Genomic DNA, 22,362 nt, shown 5'->3' on the forward strand with positions numbered 1-22,362 from the left:
GAATTCCTTAAGATCATATAGAGAAATACCACAATTCGTGAAAATTTTGTCTCGCTAATAAAGAGTCAATGACTACCTCGCGAAAATAAGGTGTCGCGAAAATTAAGTGATCTACAGTATATACCCCATCGACCTATGACCCGAAAATTACGGTACTTTAAGAACTTTTTCAGTATTAATGATAGAATGGGGTTTTTATACAACTACCTTAAAAATTCATAATACTCTTGAATTTACATAAAGGGAAAAAAGTAAAAATAAAAAATATATCTTCTTTAATCTATTTCTTGTTTTTAGAATTCAATAAGATCATCACTATTTTAACAAAAATAAAGTATGAACATTTATATTTAAATCCTCATTTCAGAGTGTTCATAGCATTCTAAATTGACTTAACTTCAAAACAAACTTCACTTGCAGACAGAGGTGGTAATTCATCTCAATTTGACAGATAAAGATAATGCTTTGGATTTTCTTCAGGAGGAAAGCTAATTAATCCCAAGGGACTCATAACAGCATTCAGTTTACAATGGGAACATCTTCAGCAGTTATCTCTCTTTGCCAATGCATTCTTATATAAAGTTAAGGAATCTACCCCACCACCCAGCTCCAAACCAAGGGAAATAGAGAAACAAACTTAGCATCAAAATATGTCTTTCTGCCTATTGAACTACCATACCAAATTTGATCTTAATTGGACAACCATTAAAAAAGTTATCAGGAAAAAACAGAAAATTTGTGGACGGAAGAGTGACAGACGGACAGACAAACAGATGGACAGACAGAGTGATTACTATAGGGCACCCTCAAATCCTTGTGGGGCCCTAATTATTTTGTGGTTTTAATTTAAATGCAATGTGTTCTTTCTTATAAAGTAAAACTGTCATCATATTAATGAACCCCACCCCCATTGACTCTACTACATGTGTACTGCTTGGAGGTCATTTATAAAAAAATTTTTAGTTAGTATTTTAATGGCATACCCGAGATGAAAACAAAATTTAGGCAACAATTTTTTTATACACAGGTATCGAATCTATCAATAGATAGAGGGCACAAACTGTTTTTGTCCTGTTTGTCTGTCTATCAACTTTAACCTTTACCATAACTTTTGAACCATGAGAGATATAGATTTCATAGTTGCTTTGCGTACTCCACTTATTAAGCTCTTTCAAATGACACCAAGGTCAATAAATTTGTGACCTTGACTGTGACCTTTATACTAAAAAATAGCATTGTGGAACTTTGTTGCCATTGGGCGCATAATGTTTCACAAACACATATTTTTTCTACATATAGCAAATGTTTTTTTTTTATTACTCTCTTAGATCTAGAGAATTTGGCACTAATGTTAACATACAATTTGGCACTACTGTATTACCGTAATTTTTGGGTTATAGGTCGATGGGGTATATAGGTCGAAAGACTCATTTTCAGCCTTAATTTTTGAAAAATCACAAGATAGGATGAACTTACTATATAGGACGAGGCTTTCTTTCCCGTTTTCTAAAGATTCTTACGCAGATACAACGTATCAGGTCAGGTAAACCCCTAGAATTACCGGGTTTATTACATGACATAAACGTATCAAGAAATTAAACAGGTATTTTAATGAGTACAGAAATTAAGTAAAGTTTTTTTAAAAAGTAGTAAAAACTTCTTTGAATTGTGTTACTAATTATTTTTTTCCAACTTGCCTGTTCAATGCCGCCGTAGTTTCACACCATTGTTAAATCAAAGGCATAAATAACACGTAAATACATTATTATTTTACAACTATAATATGCGGGAAATACCCGAGACCAAAGAAAAGTAATTCCAATTTTAAAACAACTTGGACACATTCCTATTAACTTTATTCAGACATTATTTACTGATGGACGACAATTACTTCGATGTCCGCCATTTTTATTTTTCTTCTCCAGGGATTCGCTTAAACACGCAAATGACCATTGAATGTATATATCAAGCAACAGTAAAGAATTGAAATCATATTACCACTCTAATAAGTTTAATTTATAAATTTAATTGAGAGTACATTCACAATTTGACTGTCAACGTGAATTTCACGGCTTTGTTTGTTCAATGATGTGTAACACTAATACCCTATAACCGCACGTGGGTTTGTTATAATCACGCCCCGCAGGCATCTATTCCAACGCAGGTGTTACACCTCTGCGTACACAGTGTAAATCCCTTTATCTTTCAGACAATTAAAATTCTGTTAGAACCTAATCTTTGTATACTGGTAATTAAATGTTAATTATATTTCTGTCACCCAATAAAAAAATATTTAATATACTATTTCAATTTATCACTACTAATAAATGCTAAAAACACTACAGTTGTGATCTTGAAAATTTTCCGTATATTAAATTTTGATACGGTTGCGGTTTTACTTTTAGTAAACGATAGCGACTTCCTAACTTCACAAGATGGATACCGCATGATGTAAATGGATAATACATTGAAAAATTATTTAATAGATGAAGCAATGTTGTTTTCCTTTGTCATCAACGGATAATTAATGGAAATTATTTTGTAAGAAAGCTATAGAATAAATATTTTATTGTTTACCTGGGCATTAATTTTTCTGCGTAAAATAATGAAAAAAGTTATGAAAGTGGCACAGATTTGCTTTGAAATTGACGTAGATTTTATTGATTTGGGGGCTTTTTTCGTAAACTTGAGCCTTAGAAAGGTCGAATTCGTATACTGGGCGACCCCAGCGCTTCTGAGAAAAAAATTATCAGAAAATTACGGTACTTATCCTCTTAGATCTCGAGAATTTATTTGACAAGACAGTTTGGCACTACTGTATAACTTACCCTCTTAGATCTGGAGAATTTGGCACTACTGTATAACTTACCCTCTTAGATCTGGAGAATTTGGCACTACTGTATAACTTACCCTCTTAGAACTGGAGAATTTGGCACAACTGTATATCTTACCCTCTTAGATCTGGAGAATTTGGCACTAATGTATAACTTACCCTCTTAGATCTGGAGAGCTTGGCACTAATGTATAACTTACCCTCTTAGATCTGGAGAATTTGGCTCTAATGTATAACTTACCCTCTTAGATCTGGAGAATTTGGCACTAATGTATAACTTACCCTCTTAGATCTGGAGAATTTGGCACTACTGTATAACTTACCATCTTAGATCTGGAGAATTTGGCATTAATGCATAACTTATCCTCTTAGAATTGGAGAATTTGGCACTAATGTATAACTTACCCTCTTAGATCTGGAGAATTTGGCACTAATGTATAACTTACCCTCTTAGATCTGGAGAATTTGGCACTAATGTATAACTTACCCTCTAGATCTGGAGAACTTGGCACTACTGTATAACTTACCCTCTTAGATCTGGAGAATTTGGCACTGATGTATAACTTACCCTCTTAGATCTGGAGAATTTGGCACTAATGTATAACTTACCCTCATAGATCTGGAGAATTTGGCACTAATGTATAACTTACCCTCTTAGATCTGGAGAATTTGGCACTAATGTATAACTTACCCTCTTAGATCTGGAGAATTTGGCACTACTGTATAACTTACCCTCTTAGATCTGGAGAATTTGGCACTATTGTGGGTTTTGTTCTGTGTAAAGGTGATTCATGGCTTTCTCTTCGAACAGGGGATTCCACTGAAATAATACAAAACTTATTGTTTATACACTTAATGTTATCAATCTTTAATTTGATACAAAGAGAAAGTTCATGAATATTATCTCATTTACCTGGACTTTTTTCTCTTTTCTAATTAAAAAGACAAACCATTCACTCCCCTTTCTTTTGCTTTGATTTTTTGAAGGAGTGTCAATGTTTCTTTGTTTTGGAATAAGGTAGAGAGATTAATATACAGAAAGCAGCAGCTGACTGCCTCATCATGACAGCTTTGTTTAAAAAAAAATCAAAAATTCAATTTGAGAAAACAAAGAACAACACACCACTTGGGTTCCTTTCTTTGTGGAATTTGTGATAGAACTCGGAGAGGTAGCTGACCATGGTCAGTTTGTCTGGACACGCGCAGGTAGACATTTCCTGACCGGTCATTACTGGACTGATTCCCAGCTCTGTGTGGGCCACATCAAATGCCAGCTGATTATTCTTAGCCACGTCTAACGAGGACAAGGAGTTAAACTCTCTGAAAATTCAGTGTGTAAACAGTTAATGGTAGTAAGACGATACACTGCTATATTATCCTAAGGCTTATTCAACTTGATTGTGGGATCCGAAATAAAAATATCAATAGAAAAAAGTTATGTTTGGAAAAAGGGTCAGGCAATCCAATCCCAACCCAGCAGCATCCCAAACCCCTGACTCTATATGCCTGTTTCCCGTCTGCTGTCATATATCATACAGAGGCAAGGTAACAGGGGTTATTTAGTTTGAATTCAGTATTAAAGTTCATGTTCTGTATCTTTTTATTGAAAAACATGCAGGAGACATGAATAAGATGTTACAGTAACAATGATATTTTGTTCTTGAAGACTTACATAAGACTAGGTTTAAAGGTGTGTATTAAGGCACACAGAGCGAGTCCACTTCTCCAGGACGTAGTCAGATCGATGATGTGCACGTTGCGGAACTTGTTATTTAGGACTCGCTGGCACCAGTGTAATAATGTATAGCTGTCTATCAGCTCCTCTGGAATACAAAATTAATCACTTATGCTACCTAGATATATCTACAAACTTTGAAAATGTCAGACCATAAAAGAACCAATCATAAATGAGTATGAAAAATATTAAACAGCATTTTTTTGCTACACATTGAGAATGGGTCAAGTACCAATTCACTGGGGGGAAAAGTGTTGAAATAGGACAAAGGGGAATTCTCTAATGTAAATAAATATTTACCACTTCTTGGACGTTTGGCTGGAAGATCGAGGATTTCGTCTTCGTACGATCGATCTCCACAGTCGTACAGATGTCTCACTTGTTCAACACGGAGTAACTTTGTATTGAGGTTGGGGTACCTAATGATCAAGTTAAGCAGAATGAACACGATGAAGTCAATACATGTAAAAAGAAAATAAGCTTCTGTGGGTGAACATTCAATGGTATATAACTTTTACAACATGAAAACAAATAAGCTGAATTCAACAAAAACAAAGTATCTGTTTTTAATATTGTGCACTGTGTAGGAGAACATTTAAAATTTTCTAGGGGGGGGGAGAATATTTTAGAATTTTTGAACTAAAATACTAAATAAATAAATAAAAAATTCTGCAAAAGAGGAAAGCAAAGTTATTTCTGTGCCTGGTTTGTCACTGATATTCTATATCCAATCTCACCTTGTGTTTGGGTCGATTGTGTATTCACTGTGATTCTTGCTGAGGTTTTCAGGCGTAGTTTGGGACAGGAGCTGGTATATACTTTCTCTTTCGGCTATGACCTGGAGTGGCGTCATTTTCCCCGAGGCCCAGCTACGGATCATCCAGGCAGCATCAAATCCACCAAGAAATCCGCGAGCACAGCCCGAGCCTGTGGGCCAAAATGGCTGAAAAAAAAGAATTTTTAATAAGTTTGTAAATTTTGTATGAAATACACAGAAATTATCTTGCATGATTTACTTCCATTTAAAAATTTTGCTAGACAAATGTTTTGGTAGGCTTCTTTACAAACAAATTCTTAATGAATTTAATCAGTTGAGGCTTTTTTAATGCATGCCTACCTTTAAGTAAAATGTTAAAATATTCATGATAGAAAAAAGCAGAAAATTGAAAAGTATAGTACATGCACTTAATGACATTAATTATATCATTTTGGTCATTTTCATTTCATTCCCTGTAATACATTGTACTTCCAACAAAAACATACTCATTGGAAATTTGTTGGTTTCCCTGCCACTGCATAATACTTGATGAATATGTTCTACCAAATTTATTTAATTTAATTATAACTCACAAAAGAGTATAATTTTTGTCTCACTTCATTTCTGATATCTATGAATAGAGAAGCACTTCTCTAGCAAAGACAGTTACAAAACTACTAAGTTAACTTTAAAAAATTACCTCTAACAAACTGTCCCCAACAAGTCCAATTAAAAGCTTGTGGCCATTTCTATCCACAACTCTAGATGCATTCATAGCCGCAAACATGGAGGTAAAATCAAACATGGCTACATCAGGTTGCCCGTAATGATTAATCGCGTACTCTAAGTTCGGCAAAGCAAAGTTGGTAGAGAAATTTGCCGCCTCTTTTGCGTAATCCAGTAATGCGTCCCTGTCAATATTATCCGGCGACAACAACAGAGCTGTGTCTGTCCTATCCTCGCGTAACACACCTTTGTCCAGTAAGCTGTTCTTTTTAGCGGTCATCACAAAGTAGTGAGTGTCGTCTTTGTAATACACAATGTTCTCCAGATTGATCCCGGTTTTCTCGTTCAGGTCCTTGAAGAACTTCTGGTTGAAGATGAACGCCACGCCGCTGATTTCCTCCACTTTAGCCTCCTCTGTCGTGTTGCGGTTGATAAAGTTGGCTGTTATTGCAATGGCTAATTTCCCACGGAACTCCTTCCTTCTGAAACCTACAAACATTCCAAGATTAATGATTATAGTGTACAAACATGAGATTACTGATCATTCAAATTAGCTAAATATCATCTTACTTAACCCCTTCACTTCCGTACCGGTCAAATTGACCGGTGGCGCGTTAAAACACTACTTCGCGAAAATAAGATCTCCGTATCTTTTTTATGGTAGCATGAAGGTATATAAACTATATATCATCTTTTTGGAAATTTTCTCTACTTTTAAAATATCTAAAAAGATTATGTTTTGATTGCCGGTATTTAATCGATTTTACGTTGTAAAGACAAACGTGACTTTTTGAAAATGGCGTAATTTTCCAAAGCAATTGCCGATTTTCCAGACGATTGACATTTTTTTCCTGATAAACTTTATAAAGAAAGTATGGTATATTCTTAAAGCATATTTTCTCTGCTTTTAAAATATGCAAATATTATTGTTATTACTTTAAAGTATATTTTAAAAACAAGAATTTTCTTGCACTTATGTGTTTTTTCTCAATTTTATTAGTAATGTTTAAACAAAGCTCAGTTTTACGTTTATTTCTGTGTTGAAATAGGGTAAACAAAATAAAGCTGGTAAAAGTAAAGAAAATTTCCTTTCCAACAAGCCCTTAAAGGTCTTCTTACGCTCAGTATTTTCTCAATTACGATAATTTGAATTTGTGACCTTTGCATAGTTTTTATGGAAAAATCGGTCAATATTTACATGTAACGTCAAGCTTGACATTGTTGCGTCTTACTCGAAACAACAAATTCTTTAATAAGATTTTTTTGACCATTCTAATATATATTTTTTACTGAAATAAATGCATAATACAAAAAATAGATTTAAAAAAACAAATATATACTATCGTTCTGCCTTTTGTGTGAAATGAAATGTCAATTTATTCATCCACATGTAATGATGTAAATTTCATGTAGTGATGTACAATGTTGAGAAAAATTGTAGATTCCCTAAACGTCGATCTTTACTAAAAAAAAAATCAGATTATAATATCATTGTACATATCTTGTTATATTGTATACTTAATTTGCAATTTAATTAGATCTATATTGGCACGAAATTTAACAATACAAGAACTCGCATTTATAAATAAATACGACTCATCACTGTATGAGTTGATACGAATTGAAATAACCACGTATTTCCGCTATGGTAGCAGTAAACAAACAACATGATGGTGATCCGAAATTTGAACGTCAATAAAATTTTCATGATTATTTCACGACGAAGATCATCACATCAATGAATCAAATAATACGGACATGCCTTTGGTATAAGCAGGTGAGAATACGTGTATATTGACTGAATAGTTTAAGTTTAAAACGCAATTAGTTCACGTTCAAAAGAAAACTAAATGTACACATGTACATGTACTAGATCTTCATATTTCAGTGTGCGTATTTCGTATTGTTCAGCCAATTTTGTGTTGATTTGAACTTTGATGCTTTTAACAAACACTCGTAAGTTCATAGTAAAATCAAAGTTGCCATAATAATGGATAGTTGTTTTCAGTATGTGTGTACCAGTGTGTACGTATACCACTTTCACTTTGAATTTTTATGGTGCTGGCACCATATGCAACAATACTTTCATCTGTGAATACCCACTTGCTAAGCCCACCATGAACTACGAATGCCAATAAATATGTAAGGACACCAATGAACAGATCATTTTTTGCTTTGTTGTTGAAAATTTCTGTATTTCTAAAATTTCAAAAAATAAAGTCAAATTTCATTTGTGTCATTCTCATTATATATATAGCATTCATACAAGTTTATAAACAATTGATTTATATTTTGAAAAATAAGCGTTTGAAACACATAATACTTATGATGCTTGATTATTCATGCAAACACATTATTTAAACACGTAATATCTATTTGAATGAATGCCGAGATATAAAACAAGCTGTTTTTATTGACTGCTGTTGTATTTCCAATCTGCATAAAGTATGTGGTTAGAATTTCCATTTTCTCAATTTTTCAGACACTTTCCAATTATCGTACATCATGTATATGGGTGGTCAAACTCACTGGATGGTTTATCAACACTCCCATGCTCACGAACAGCCTTGCCCCAGGAATTTTGCCTTGGAGTAACATTGCAGTCTGTTGTCTCCTTTCTATTTACAACCCTGGCAGCCATGCAGGTATGCAATATATGAAAGCCATGAAGGGACATAGAATTTTTAAAAATTTATAAAAGTAAACCGAGTTATCAATTTATACAATCCGTTCTCTCGGATTGACAATCTGTTATAACAAATTGCCAATTCATATTCTCACAGATTATCAATTCGTTCCCTCAAATTACACAATCCATTATCTTAGGTTGTATAATTCATTATCTTTGTTTAAATGATACGTTCCCTCGGAATGTAAACCCTTCCAATGATTTCATTAAAATTATTTATCTGTACATATTGGATATGGTAATACATGTTTAAAGAATAGAATATTGTAGTATTTTACATCCTACCTCTAATTTCATATTACGGTCCAAAATGAGAAAAATACATAAACATTTTCAAATCCATATGCTAGTACTGATATTTGTACAACAAAAAAACTTAGAGGTTTTTGTGTTACATGTATATAAGAATAATTGAAAGTCCTAAATAGTAAAAGTGAATATGGGTCCTGTGTAATCATAATATTTCTAAAATAAATATACGTTGAATTAGTTATGAAAGAGGTTGGAAACGACCCGTTGCTGAAACAAAATAATAGAACGCACTTATTGATTAAAATGATTGGATGTATCTGTACATATATGAAATGAAATTTAAGAGCACAGATTTCCAAAATCATAAGACTGACGTTGTAACAAATCGAGATGTTGAATTATCAATCTGTGAAAACAAATTACCGGTATGTAATTTGAGATCTCAAATTATGAATCAAGGGGGCGAATTAGTAATCCTTAAGATCGGATTGTGTAATTCGAGATCTCATATTATAATCGAGGGAACAATTTAGTAATCCGTGGGATTGGATTGTCTAATTCGATTCGATATCATTTTTTACTTTTTTGAAAAAATTACGTGTCCCTTCCTGGCTTTCGTAGCAATCTAATGCCAGATTTTTTTTTACATGTTGCGATAGCGTAAACAGAGGTCTGGCTTTAGTCAGATTGCCATATATGCTATTTGTTTTAGTTCAGTAATTTTACCATGATGGTTTACTACAAGGTTGTTGAATTATCAGTCCTGATACATTGACTTAACAATATCATTTAACTACTTGGATCACATAATAAATACAATTTTAATTTTAAAAGGAAAATCAAATAAATGTAGTAATTTTAGCATTCTTAATTTTATTTATAAATATAAATTTATATACACAATGACATGTATCTGTTTCAAAATACTTAAATCTTTTACAGGATAGAAGCTGGTCACTTGTACTTGACAGCAAATAATAATGTCTTGGACAAGTCAAAGAATTTCCTCCAGTCTTACAGAGAAATGACAGTTGATAAAAGAATGGTGGACACAAAGTAAAAGTGCTCTTCAACATTTTGTTGAAGATTTCAGTCTGATTTGGAAATCTTGCAATATTTCTGGATTTGTATATTTGGATATAAGCGTCAAATTTTCAACTTATTGACTAAACAGTTTTGCGTTAAATATTGCCAATGCTATCTATTATTATTATTTCCCTCCAAGATAACATGTCAAGTCTTTATTGTACCCCTTAAGCTCTGTTATACCAGAAAAATCTTGTGATGAAATCATTTAGTTTTTTTTTTCTTGTTAGATTAAATCCATGAAAATAAAGATTATTTTTAATGGCATCAAGAGAATGGATTTCTTGTTTAACAAAATGATAGTATACATGTTTTGCTAGGGCTTTGTAAGAAGCAGACCAGAATTCTTTGCTTGCAAATTTTGTTGTTCACCATTTTTATTACGTCAACTATTAGATGATTTATCCATGTTTGAAGCATTTCAAAATTGATATTTACTTACAGTTTAAAGCAGAATTCTGTACTGATATGACCTTGACCCCCTGAAGAACAAGAGTGTCAAGGTCAATTTTTAATACACAAATGTTCTTTCATCTTTATGGCCCATATCTTACAAACAATATCATGAAATATACAAAAAGTGTCTAGAATGTGTCCAGAATGTGAAATAACAAACATGTATATAGCCAAAATCTTTAAAATGATGTTGCTTAGCAACCACTTAAAGGTCATTAAACAGATATTTGAACTAAAATGAGATATTGCAGTTCTGATCCCTTCTTGAGAATATATTCAAAATTTTCCATTTCAGCATTCATTGTGTAGAATTATGGCAAGAATATTGAAAAGTGTTGAAAAAAATTGATGAAACTTTTGCACTTAATTGACCTTTGACCTCCTAAAAATAGTTCTAATGAGGTCAAACTTTAAGACAATTTATCTGTTGTATGTCCCTTGTAATTTCATGACCTCACATCTAACTTTTATATGTGCTGGGGTGCATAAATGTGTCTAGGATGAGTAAAAAAAGAAAATTTCTGCCCGAAAATTAAAGAATTCTGCGTTGCTTAGCAACCCCTTTTAAGTAGTTATATGCAGAATTGAAAAAAAAGTTTATGTGTTTCATGCAGTACTGTATAATGCTCTTTTGTGGGTTTATCCCAAATTTCCTATTTCAACATACATCATACTTAATATTTAGCTTAATAAAGAAAAAGTATCAAAAAATTCCATAAAATTTTGCACTTAATTGACCTTTGACCTCAATTTTTACTAATAAGGTCAGTGGTTGAGTATCTAAACAGTCATAAAATATCATCTGTAAGAAATTTCCTACAAAATGGTATGCATTATGCCTAGCTTTCCCCTTGGATAAAAAAGTTAGAAATAATTTAATAATGCCATGTCAAGAGGCCTCCAAAATCACGTAAAATGCACCGGAAGAGAAAGGGTTAAGGGCTGTCATGGTTCCAAAAATTTTCAGGTCATTACAGTAAATTTTTAATTGTTCTGCTCTTAATAGTACATGCATCTCTTTGAAATTTTAATTTCAATACATGGATTTAGCTTCAAAAATAATTCTTGTAATAAATTTACAGTTAAACCTAGTCTTAACTTTATAACTTCTAGAATGGGTATTTAGTACCTCTAAGAATGATTATTAAACATTGGAACTGAACATCTTAGACTGCAGTTTATGGTTATTTTGAGTAAACCATGTCGGCCCTGATCTTATTAAACAATCAAAAATAAATATGATCTGAAAAGTTCATGTACTTGCCTTGTAGGGTGTTTCTTTTTCCATCAGCACCAATCAAAACATCAAATTCATATTCTGACACTACATGGTCACTTGGAGTACAGGCGCACCGCCAGCCTACTGCAAAAGTACAGCTAAGTTATATAATCAGGGTATACAGTACATGCGCATTGCCATCCTACTGCAAAAGTACAGCTAAATTATATAATGAGGGTATATCTGAATGCTTTGTAGTCAATATGTTATTTGAAAAAAATATCTCAAGAGCTGAAAAATATCTCAAGAGCTGGAACATTGAATCAAAATTCAGACTTATTTTTTCTTGGTTTGATATTATTTAGGTTTATTACATACATGTACATTAAATTAATGCTATTTTTTTAAAATATTCATTGACAATATGAAATAAATAATATATCAAAACTTTTGAGAAAGATTGGGTTTTTCAACATATATTATACAATTTCAATGAATGAATTGTTCTAATTTGTAGATATATAATTGCTCATTTTAATACAAAAATGAAAACTTTATAATCTATTAAAAAAGTTTTATATGTATTACATATGGTTGACATCTACAGTAACAGCATGTTTTGTGCATAATTTTTACCATGATCACAGTAACAGATACTGTAAAATCACATATTTTCAAGGGGTAAAATTTTCTACATTTGAGGAAATAATATTGGTTTATGGGGATTTGATTACATGTTTGGAAAAGGTTGAGTTGGAAAACAATTTTACATTTCAAAGTGGTCATAAATTTGTGGGTTTCCTGATTCCTCACAAACAATGAAAATTAAACCCCCACAAAAATTAGTGATTTCACAGTTCATAATTGTCACATGCATTCATGTTAATTTACCACCGGGTTTCTCCTCTGTGGGTTCAATCAGTCCATCGAAACTAACGTTCACATGAATTTCCACTCCGACCAGTAGCGCCACCTTCATCAGTATACACTGTAACTGTCGAATGCCTGAAATAACCAGAAGTCTCTGCATGATGATAATGAAGCTCTACTGGCAAGAATTTACAATAGCACACAAAAGAATATTGTCTACTTTCATTTACCACTCATATAACTTTAAAATAAATATTTGCAAAGAGTACAACTTGAACTATTGCATTCTGAAATTACTTTTTTAGAAACATCTCCTGTGGAATGCTATCTCAAAATCAATTAAAATATTTTTCTTGGATGAATTACATGTGTTTTCCTCAAATTTTTCATTTGCTTAACATAGAAAATGCACAAAATTTTGTGCAGCTAGTTTTTAATAAGGTACATATGATGAAAATGAAAAAACAGAAAATTCTAATTTTCCTTATAATACAAATGTATAAATAGTATATACATGGTATATGATCTTCCTTATTTTCTTGAGGAAAACAACATGTACACGATGTATAACTTAGGTTATAAGGAGAGATTAAGGAAATGAAAACGGAAAGTTCTTCATGTCTAGCTATATATGTACATTTTACATCTAGATTAGAAGAAATCTAATAAAGTAATTTATATTAAAAACATGTCAACTGCAAAATTATGCTGCACGTTTCCCAGTAATGTTTTTTTTTTCCCTCAGTCTTGATATATTTTCAACACCTACAAAAGTGCACAGAATGTGCCATAAATTCTTCAACTCACTTATATGGTCAATAGCACCAGCACAAAATTTTCCAAAAAACTTTTTGGCCCCCAGGTTTTTTAGGTCCGTGATGAGGTATGGCCAAAGATGTAGGACATTGTTCCGTGAGAAACTGTCTCTCTTCTCCACCAGCACCACCTTACAGCCGAGAAAAGCCGCTTCAATAGCCGTCCGTAGGCCGCAAGGACCGGACCCAATCACCAGGACCTAAAATAGTATATACAGAAAACGTCACAATTACTGAATATAGCAGCTGTCTGCAGGCCACAGGGTCCGGACCCAATCACCAGGACCTAAAACAGTATATACAGAAAACGTCACAATTAATGAATATAGCAGTCATCTTAGATCGCAAGGTCCGGACCAAATCATAACGTCCTGTAAATAGAATTATTATACACTGTACACAAAAAGTCACAATTACTGAACATAGGAGCTTAGCTGCTGTTCACAGATCACAAGGACCAGACCTAATCACCAGGACCTGTACATAGTATTTCACAGAAAGTCACATTAACTGAGTATAACAACAGTTTGCAAGCTGCAAGGACCAGACCAAATCAATAGGACCAGAAATAGTATCTACACAAAAAGTGACAAATTCAGAATATACCAGGCGTCTGCAGGCCGCAGGGAGTGGTGTCTCACTTACCCTGGTGTTGGCGCAGGCCTCCCCTTTCTTGTACTCCTTCTGCGCCATTCTCTTGTTCAGCTTCACCCACACCGTCTGGGCCTTCCATGATGTCAGCTGGTTACTAAGGCGACGGTAGAACAGTCGATGGTTGGTGTGTTTTAGCTCGAGGACCTCACACAGCTGATGGAATGAGCTCAGAATGGACTTACAGGTTCCCGCCTTGAGGAAGCTGTCGAAAATGTAGTCAGCACCTCCACCATGAGTACCCATCACGCTCTCATCCTTGTCTGTTTCTCATGAATGATCACGAAGCATTACAACTTCTATAGTAAAAAATAATGTGTACTGTTATAAACTTCTTTCGGCTCAGGTGAGCTAAAACTTACAAACAATGATTTAATGCGATCTCATTCATGCTACAAAACTATCATTTGGGTCCTCAGTCAACAAGATTTTGTAAGATTTTGTAAATGACGTCATATTTTTGTCACTTATACAGCTCAGATTTTGATGGGAAAATCTGAGAAATATGGCACCTCAATTTAAATGCATAGGAGTCTGGAAAGTTTCAAATATAACTTTTTTTTCTTTAATGAATGATACCCAGTAAACGCAGGCTAAAGGAGTTTACTCAACAGTGTTATAAGCAGAACGTAAAACAACATGCATTTGAGAAAGTGTGCAGAATTGCTTAAAAATAAACTGTGTTTGCCCTAGCTTCCATAGTTTCATCATATATACACAGAGCTCCAGATAAGGTGCGTATTTGCACATGTTGCAGAATTACACATTAAATTTTACAAAATATGCATTGAAAATTAAAACAGGGCATACAATTACGCATTAGCAATCGTAGATAAGCATTTCACCATGAAAGTACTGCGTACAGTAGGTTGAAGAATACAGGTATGACTTACTTAATGATATGAATTGAGGTAAACTCAGTGTTTTCTTTTTTCAAAAAAGTACAGATTTAAAAGCCTTTTAGTGACCAGGAATATTCTAGTAATGTTGATGACGATCTCCATCTCAGGAGGAAGGATTAGATTTGATTAATTAGAGGAAGATTTAGATTAAAATCAATTTTTATAATACTTTTAATAGAAAGATTATGCACAAGTCATAACTTTTTTTATAGGTTAATAGCCAATATTTCATTTCTCTCAACTTTCCATATTAACGGTGATTCTTTTCTCTCAGTTTACTCTTGATACGGTATCATCTTGAAAGGAGGAAAAGTTTTCTCTGTCTCTGACTCTATGGTACCTTGACCTACTGGATTATCTTCCTAAGTTTCAAAAGGAATGCTTCCCAATTTAAACAAAACCTCTTGTTCAATAGTTTTTTCAAAATTTATTTAAATGATTGCAGGAACTGACCTTTGTAGTTTTTTACCTCTTCAAAAACACTGCCTTGTATTTCGATTAGCTCAAAATCAAAATAAAGGTCAAAACATTTGTACATTAACAAAATACTCTTCAATCATTTTGCTCAAAATCTGCATTGATTTTAAAATCAGGGAGTAAATACACTTTAGGGTAAAAAATTATCTGGAGCTCTGTATACATCAAACATATTAATTTATTCTTCTTTATTCTTTATTATTATAAATTCATTTATTAATGAATTAATCATTTTTCGACACTACTATTTTTTCTCTCTCTCTTGATAGATTTTTTTAAGCCCAGAAACTCAGAATTATAATTATATTGCATTTCAGTTAAAACTCCTTTTATATAGTCATGTGAACTTATGTTTGCCTTTCAAGGGACTAAAATATAATTATTATTCAAGACAAAAAAAACAAATATTTGCATGCGTAGTAAACTATTGCATACTGCTATTTACATTGATTTACATTTTATACAAGCTACCACCAGATCTTATTCAATGAATGCATTATTTTTAAGAAGAAAAAAATAGGAAATACATACATTGACTGTGTATACAGGTGTACCATAGTACATACCTGTATAAACAATGAAAATAAAATAATTGTTCAGCATGTTCAGATGTTTTTTATCAGTGTATCAATTTATTGTAAATGTATTGAGTTTCTAGTGGTACATGACATATTTAACGTGAGTGACTAATCATGTGATAATCAGGAAAAGCAAAAGATACTAGAGATAATTAGACATCGTTCAACTGGCTCTTCCGTGAGTCATAGTTCAACAAAGACAATCCAAGAGAAATTATTGTTCTACGTTTCATTTTAAATAAACTCTAGTTTCACTTAAACGACCTACCTTTAACGTTAATGCTCCTTTAATTTTGGATCCAAACGCGAAAAAATAATTATAAAAACATGTTTGGTCTTTTTTGTTCTATAACCGCCATTTTGCTCTTTCTGTCAAAACAGTAATTTCGAGCCCGACCCGAATATTTTTTTTGAATTGCGTCGATAAGCAATATTGTAAAAATGTTCTCCACTGTTTCTGCACCATTTAATAATTTCTTTTCTAAAAAATCACACAGAAAAAGAATTAGAAAATATTTTAAAATATTAGTAGATGTGTTTAAAAAAAACAAATTGAATAAATTTATAAAAGGCTTACTTAAAATGATAATCTCGATTTTTGAAATATTCGATGCTGAAATTCCTTTGACCCTTTCCCCAAACAGATTACCAATTATGCTACTTGAGGAATGTTAAAACATTCAATTTTTAAGTTTTTTTCCAAAAAAGATAATTAAATTGAAATACTGATATAGAAAATGTTTCAATTAATTTATTCAGTAAAAATTTTATATTAAGACCTAGTATATCATGTATATGTAAAATATTAATCCACCAACGCATTTTTTTTTCTCCAAACGCTTCGCAAACTACATTGAGTCTTCTAATTCGTGCAAAAATAAGACACATTTGTTTACTTTATTATATAATCTTTTTATAAACGCAATATTATCAGCATGCATCCTCTTTGTTCGTATGGATAGATTGAAAATGTGTGACTTATCATCATTTTTGGTGTGCGTAAAATTATGTAAATTCAAGAAACAATCATTTCAACCACCAGTTTTTGCCTGAAATGTTGCATAAATCTGTTATTATGGGGTGATAAAGATTTTCCTGTATTAACTTATAATAATATTGTTGCTGATGCCTAATGTCCATAAATTTATTTTTGATTGACGTGTTTTATTCCATGCAGTCACTTCTTTTATTCTGGGACAGTCACTTGAACATATATTTTAAATTTATAAATGTATCATTTGCATGGCATGTTATATATAGAAAGGGGAGTAAGTAAGATGTTAGACCTTTTGATTACGTGTAACTGCGTAATAATATGTTCAAAATATGCGTCGGAAGCGATTGAATTGAAAAAGGGGGGGGGGAGTAAAAGAGAAAAAAAAATCAGACCTAGAAAAAAAAAATTTGACCAGCAAAGAGAGGAAAATGTGTCCATTGGTCTATTATCCAAGCAAGAGAATCTTATTTCGTAGAAGGGGGAGGGGGATTTCTTTCAGTACATTTTTTTTATCCAAATATTACCACATACCTTTCTTTTACCCAAACTGCAACGTGCCTGTTTAAAGTGGGGGAAAGATTATTCAAAGTCTATATAATGTCCACCTTTGCAAACAAAGTGCGGGGGGGGGCTAAGTCTGCCTACCCCCTCCCTCTCCCCCGGGTTCCGACGTCTATGTTCGAAACAAAACAATAAATTATACAAAATTCGTTAGAAGAAAGAATGTATAATTTTCTAACTTTTCAATAAATTGTTATTGTGCTTGTGTTATAAGCACACGTTTCCTCAAATACATGTGTATATACTCCACACCTCCTCGCAAATACAGCCATCGTACATGTTTTGCCCAGGGTTTCTACCGCCTGGGTCCGCTGTTGAGGGAAAAAATAGCCTGTTTCCCTCATACATGTCCAAGAACAAATCCAATGTCGATATCGACAATATTATGTCGATATCGTATCGATATCGATCGTAATCAGCACTATTAATTGGAAATACCTGGTGCTGTATTTGAGACTATATATTATGTCGATGTCGTCGATATCGACAATATCATGACGACATCGTATCGATATCGATCCTATTTGCACAATTTATTTTCACATTGAGGTATAACATAATTTTAGAAAGTCACAAGTGAAGTCCAAATTGATTCCTTATTGAATATAAAAATTAATAAATTAATATGATAAAGAAAATTTTAGGGTTGTTATTGTTTTAGATTAGATTAAGAGTAATATGTTGGATTAGTGTGAAAATTCTTGAAAATGTTTTAACAATCATGATTCGATATCGACAGTAAGGTAAACTTTTTAAACACAGAAGTGATGTAAAAATAAAGTTTTTGTCTTAGGATGAAGAGTGGTAAAGTAATATGCTCTTAACAATCATGATTTGATATCAATACGATATCGTCGATATCGACGATATCGATGGCAGGTAAAATCTTCGTAAAAGTAAAGTATTTAAACATAAACACATTCAAAGAAACAGGGAAGGTATTTACCAAGAGCTGAGCAAACATGATTCGATATCGAAGCGATATCGTCGATATCAACGATATCTACACACGGGAAAGATTTATGAAGAAATTTTTAAGTAAAAATTGTTAAAAACACCATATTAAGGATGGAAATCACAATTCTTAGAGCAATCATGATTCGATATCAGCACGATATCGAGGATATTAACAGTAAGGAAATAGTCTTAAAACAAAAAGAATTGTAATAAACACATGAGAATATAGAACTATTATAGTAAACCATAAAAAAGTAATGTGTCGATATCGTAACTACATCGTGTCTTGGACATAACTCGTTTCCCTGGCCTTCCCATAATACTGCGCAGCATTATGGGAAGGCCAGGGAAACAGGCTTAGGGAAGAAAGGGAAAAGGCGGGAAGGGGGGGGGGTTGAAATAAACGTGTTCCCGACTATTTTGTCATCACAAAAAGTTATTAATTGAAGCGTATAGGCCTAGTAGAGGAGCGAAAATACATGTACTAGTCTAATTTTAATTAGATTGGGCTTTTGTTTTCCTACATATATCCCTATGTAAAACTTGGATCCTCCTGGCAGGCTCACCCTACCCCATGATTTGTCATATTGGGACAAATTTGAAATTACACAATGTAAACAAGTTTTCACATTAGTTTCAACTCTTTTCATATAGTGGTTCTCTAGAAGAAGATTATTTATAATTTTTTTAAATGATGCCACTAAAATTTCTAATCCCCTAAGTGACCAAAGGCTGCTTTATGACAAGTTTGTTTGAAATTGGCCCAGTGGTTTTTAGAAAAACAATAAATGACAGATCTTATTTTTATGATTAAAAAATCTCACTCGATTTTTCAGTTCAGGTGAGCTTAAAAGGGAAACACATAATGTTTTACACAATGTATTTAAAGAACTTTGAAAGAGTTTATTTTCTTATTTTTTTTTAAAAACTTAAACATGACAAATGTTAAATTATGACATGTACAAGATTATTAAACAATAATATACATTGATTCTTTGTATTCAAAAGAGACTTTATAAAAAGAGAGTGTCACTTTAAATATGCCTTAAACATGTTAAACATCATATATATATTTAAATAGAACATGAAACAATTGAAAATAGTTAATTAAAACAAAATATAATTAAAGTTCTGAAATATTCATTGGATTTTGTCTTTTTTTTTGGTATTAAATTGTAATATTTAAGCTTGTTTATGGTTTGAACACATATTGTGGAAATGAAAACTTAATCTACACTGTACATGTACTAATTGAATAATCAACTTCAACATGTTCTTACAGTTTACTCTTACTCTCATTAAAAAAAAAACAAAACAACATTGTACAAACTTTAGTCTTGTTTGTTGTTCAAGGCATGTAACAATCTCCGAGACTTAAACAATCTTTTACCATACAGAAAATTGTCATAAGATGGGAGATCTTCCTCAGACACAGGGGTAAACTCTGAGACACCGATTCTACAACAGCCTGTATACAGTGGTAATTTATCCCCCGCCCTATCTGGGAACTGTGACTGAATTTCTTTAATGTCTTTTATAGATCCATATTCCAGTACGGCTTTAACGTCAATTCCTACACAGAATAATCTGTAATGCAAAACCATCCAGAGGAAAACCACGGAGGCAATGTTCAGTTTTCTGGGTTTCTCTTCGTCTTGGAAGATCGGGAGTTGCACACTGCAGATTAAGATGTCATTGAGAGAATCATACATTAAAATCCTGTAATGAAGTGGGGAAATCAGGAGGTTTGGTATCAGAAAGTTCTGTAAATGTGGATATAGTTTCCTTTGGATGAATGAGAAAACTATTGTCTGGGAAATGACCTGATTTTCAACTCCTGCATTGATGTTTAGTCTCGTTTCACAAAATGTCTTTTCTTCTCCTTGGCAATCTTTTTCATCAACTACAACAGATTTAAAAAATATCAACAACTTTATTTAATTCAAACATACATTTATGAAAAAGACAAACACATTATACTGACTTTGGATTATACAATGTTAAATCCCAAAATTGTACATTGTTTATCATGTTTAAAAATTGTGTATATAATAATTATAAACTCGGTGGGAAGCACTTCCATTTGCCATTTGTATTTAGCTGTGTAGATGCACAGGTACATTGTAGTACATGATGTGACTCATTCCACCTACCAAAGAATTTTGTCAGATTATCTCCCCCTTCATCCCCCATTTTAAATACCCACTCATACACCACACATTACTGGACCAGATTTGATCAACCCCCGCAACCCCCCCCCCCCCCCCCCCCCCCCACACACACACACACCTTTAAATAAAGTGCCCCGCCACAGCATGATACGCCCGTCAAATATTGTTCAATAATGATCATAAATTGGTAATTAGAGTGCAAGAAAATCAGGTAACTTTGATTACCAAGTTCAAGATTACAAGATTGACACTGATTTCAATGATCTAATTTCCATTAATTCCTTATCATACTTATTGTACATACATCTCTAAGAGTGTAGGCAATAATTATAAGAAATATAATACATCACATAATTCTAAACTGGCTGAGTTAGAGCTTAACAAATATCCATCTGCTGCTTTTTTTATTGCATATTTTATGATTGATTAAAAATGCTACAGTCTAAAAAATATCAAATAGAAATTATTCTTTAGACTATAAAATTTTATAAGACATGGCACTCTGCAATTTGTTGCAAATATATAAAAATTGAAATGTATTTTTTTTTCAATGTAAATATGTATAATTAGTTTTTATTATATCATACGATATTAATTTAGTTTTAATCATATACTGTATTTTAAAACATCAATTTGTTTTAATTACATTACACCAAATAACTAACTGAAAGATCTTTATCTGAACTAGCCATCAAGAACTCTTAATTGACACAAGCAACTATGAGGCCATTTCTTTTTGCCCAACTCCCAAGAGACAACAGCTGCATGGTCAGAGATGGTCTTCCAGTTAGCTCTTGACAATAAACTCATTAATTTCTCTCTACTTTGACATACACAATTCTGCTATCAAAATTCTTCTTGACCAGTGCTTGTTAATTATGCCCATGGGACAAACTGCATTCCTCTAATTACATTAAACATTTCTTACAGATTGCTGTAAAGTATATGATGAAAAAATAAGTTTTTTACTTGATTTAACATTTTTTAACAAGGATACAACTATAATTTTACATTTTTTAGAATTATGAAATTGTAAATTTAAAAGAATTAGTTTTTTAAAAAATTTCACATAAATTAAAAGTCAAAGTGACCTTGAAATAGGCCGCGACACACCTTCTACCTAAGATGTATATTTTTGCCAAGTTTGATAGCTCTAGGTCTAATAGTTTTCTAGTTATGAGCCGGACAGGATTTTTCCTTATTTGGCCATAGCATCTTTATTAAAGGTCAGAGTGACCTACTTTTTGTGCGCGACACACCGTCTACCCAAGAAGTACCAGTTGACAAAGTTTGATAGTCCTAGGCCTATTAGTATTGAAGTTATGAGCCGGACACGAGTGGACAGACGGACGGACGGACATGAAGCCTATAACATAATACGTCCCGTCTTAAGACGGGCGTATAAAAAAGAATTTAATATATTACTCAATAATGGTGTGAAGGGTTACTTCGTCATGAGATTTTTCGCAGAGTCTCCACATACCCTGTGATTCACTTCTAGATACAACAGCAGCTGACTGTGAGGAACATATGATGTCTGGAAAACCGTGCCAGGTGGAGTCTTCTCCTGGAAGGAACAGAGAAATATAAAAAACAAAACTCACCAATGAATTTAGCTACTGTAGATCAC

The 22,362-nt window shown here is 32.8% G+C and overlaps 2 protein-coding genes and 1 long non-coding RNA gene across 3 annotated transcripts in view; 1 reads left to right on the forward strand and 2 right to left on the reverse strand.

Moving 5' to 3' along the window:
* Positions 1–16,416, reverse strand: part of LOC134230620 (protein-methionine sulfoxide oxidase mical3a-like) — a 36,652-nt gene extending 20,236 nt beyond the window's left edge. The window contains exons 1-12 of the mRNA XM_062712459.1: positions 16,315–16,416; positions 14,084–14,388; positions 13,431–13,638; positions 12,645–12,758; positions 11,799–11,897; positions 6,026–6,540; positions 5,306–5,511; positions 4,869–4,987; positions 4,506–4,656; positions 3,957–4,153; positions 3,592–3,653; positions 2,829–2,864 (exon numbers count right to left, since the gene is read on the reverse strand). Of these exons, the coding sequence (XP_062568443.1) occupies positions 2,829–2,864; positions 3,592–3,653; positions 3,957–4,153; positions 4,506–4,656; positions 4,869–4,987; positions 5,306–5,511; positions 6,026–6,540; positions 11,799–11,897; positions 12,645–12,758; positions 13,431–13,638; positions 14,084–14,335 (1,959 nt within the window). The 5' untranslated portion in view covers positions 14,336–14,388; positions 16,315–16,416. The remainder of the gene's footprint in view (positions 1–2,828; positions 2,865–3,591; positions 3,654–3,956; positions 4,154–4,505; positions 4,657–4,868; positions 4,988–5,305; positions 5,512–6,025; positions 6,541–11,798; positions 11,898–12,644; positions 12,759–13,430; positions 13,639–14,083; positions 14,389–16,314) is intronic.
* LOC134230622 (uncharacterized) lies at positions 8,000–10,701 on the forward strand. The gene is made up of 3 exons (XR_009984383.1): positions 8,000–8,193; positions 8,534–8,696; positions 9,935–10,701. It is a non-coding gene; the product is annotated as an uncharacterized LOC134230622 (long non-coding RNA).
* Positions 16,417–19,598: 3,182 nt separating the features above from the next.
* LOC134230623 (uncharacterized) lies at positions 19,599–22,299 on the reverse strand (the record flags this gene model as incomplete). Its single annotated transcript, XM_062712461.1, has 2 exons — positions 19,599–20,464; positions 22,216–22,299. Coding segments are annotated over 2 exons (656 nt in total), but the record flags the coding sequence as incomplete, so codon positions are not given.
* Positions 22,300–22,362: the final 63 nt, after the last annotated feature.

This window comes from Saccostrea cucullata, unplaced genomic scaffold (assembly GCF_032062105.1).
Source record: "Saccostrea cucullata isolate Sc308-1 unplaced genomic scaffold, CSIRO_AGI_Scuc_v1 ctg4930, whole genome shotgun sequence".
Lineage (NCBI taxonomy): Eukaryota > Metazoa > Mollusca > Bivalvia > Ostreida > Ostreidae > Saccostrea > Saccostrea cuccullata.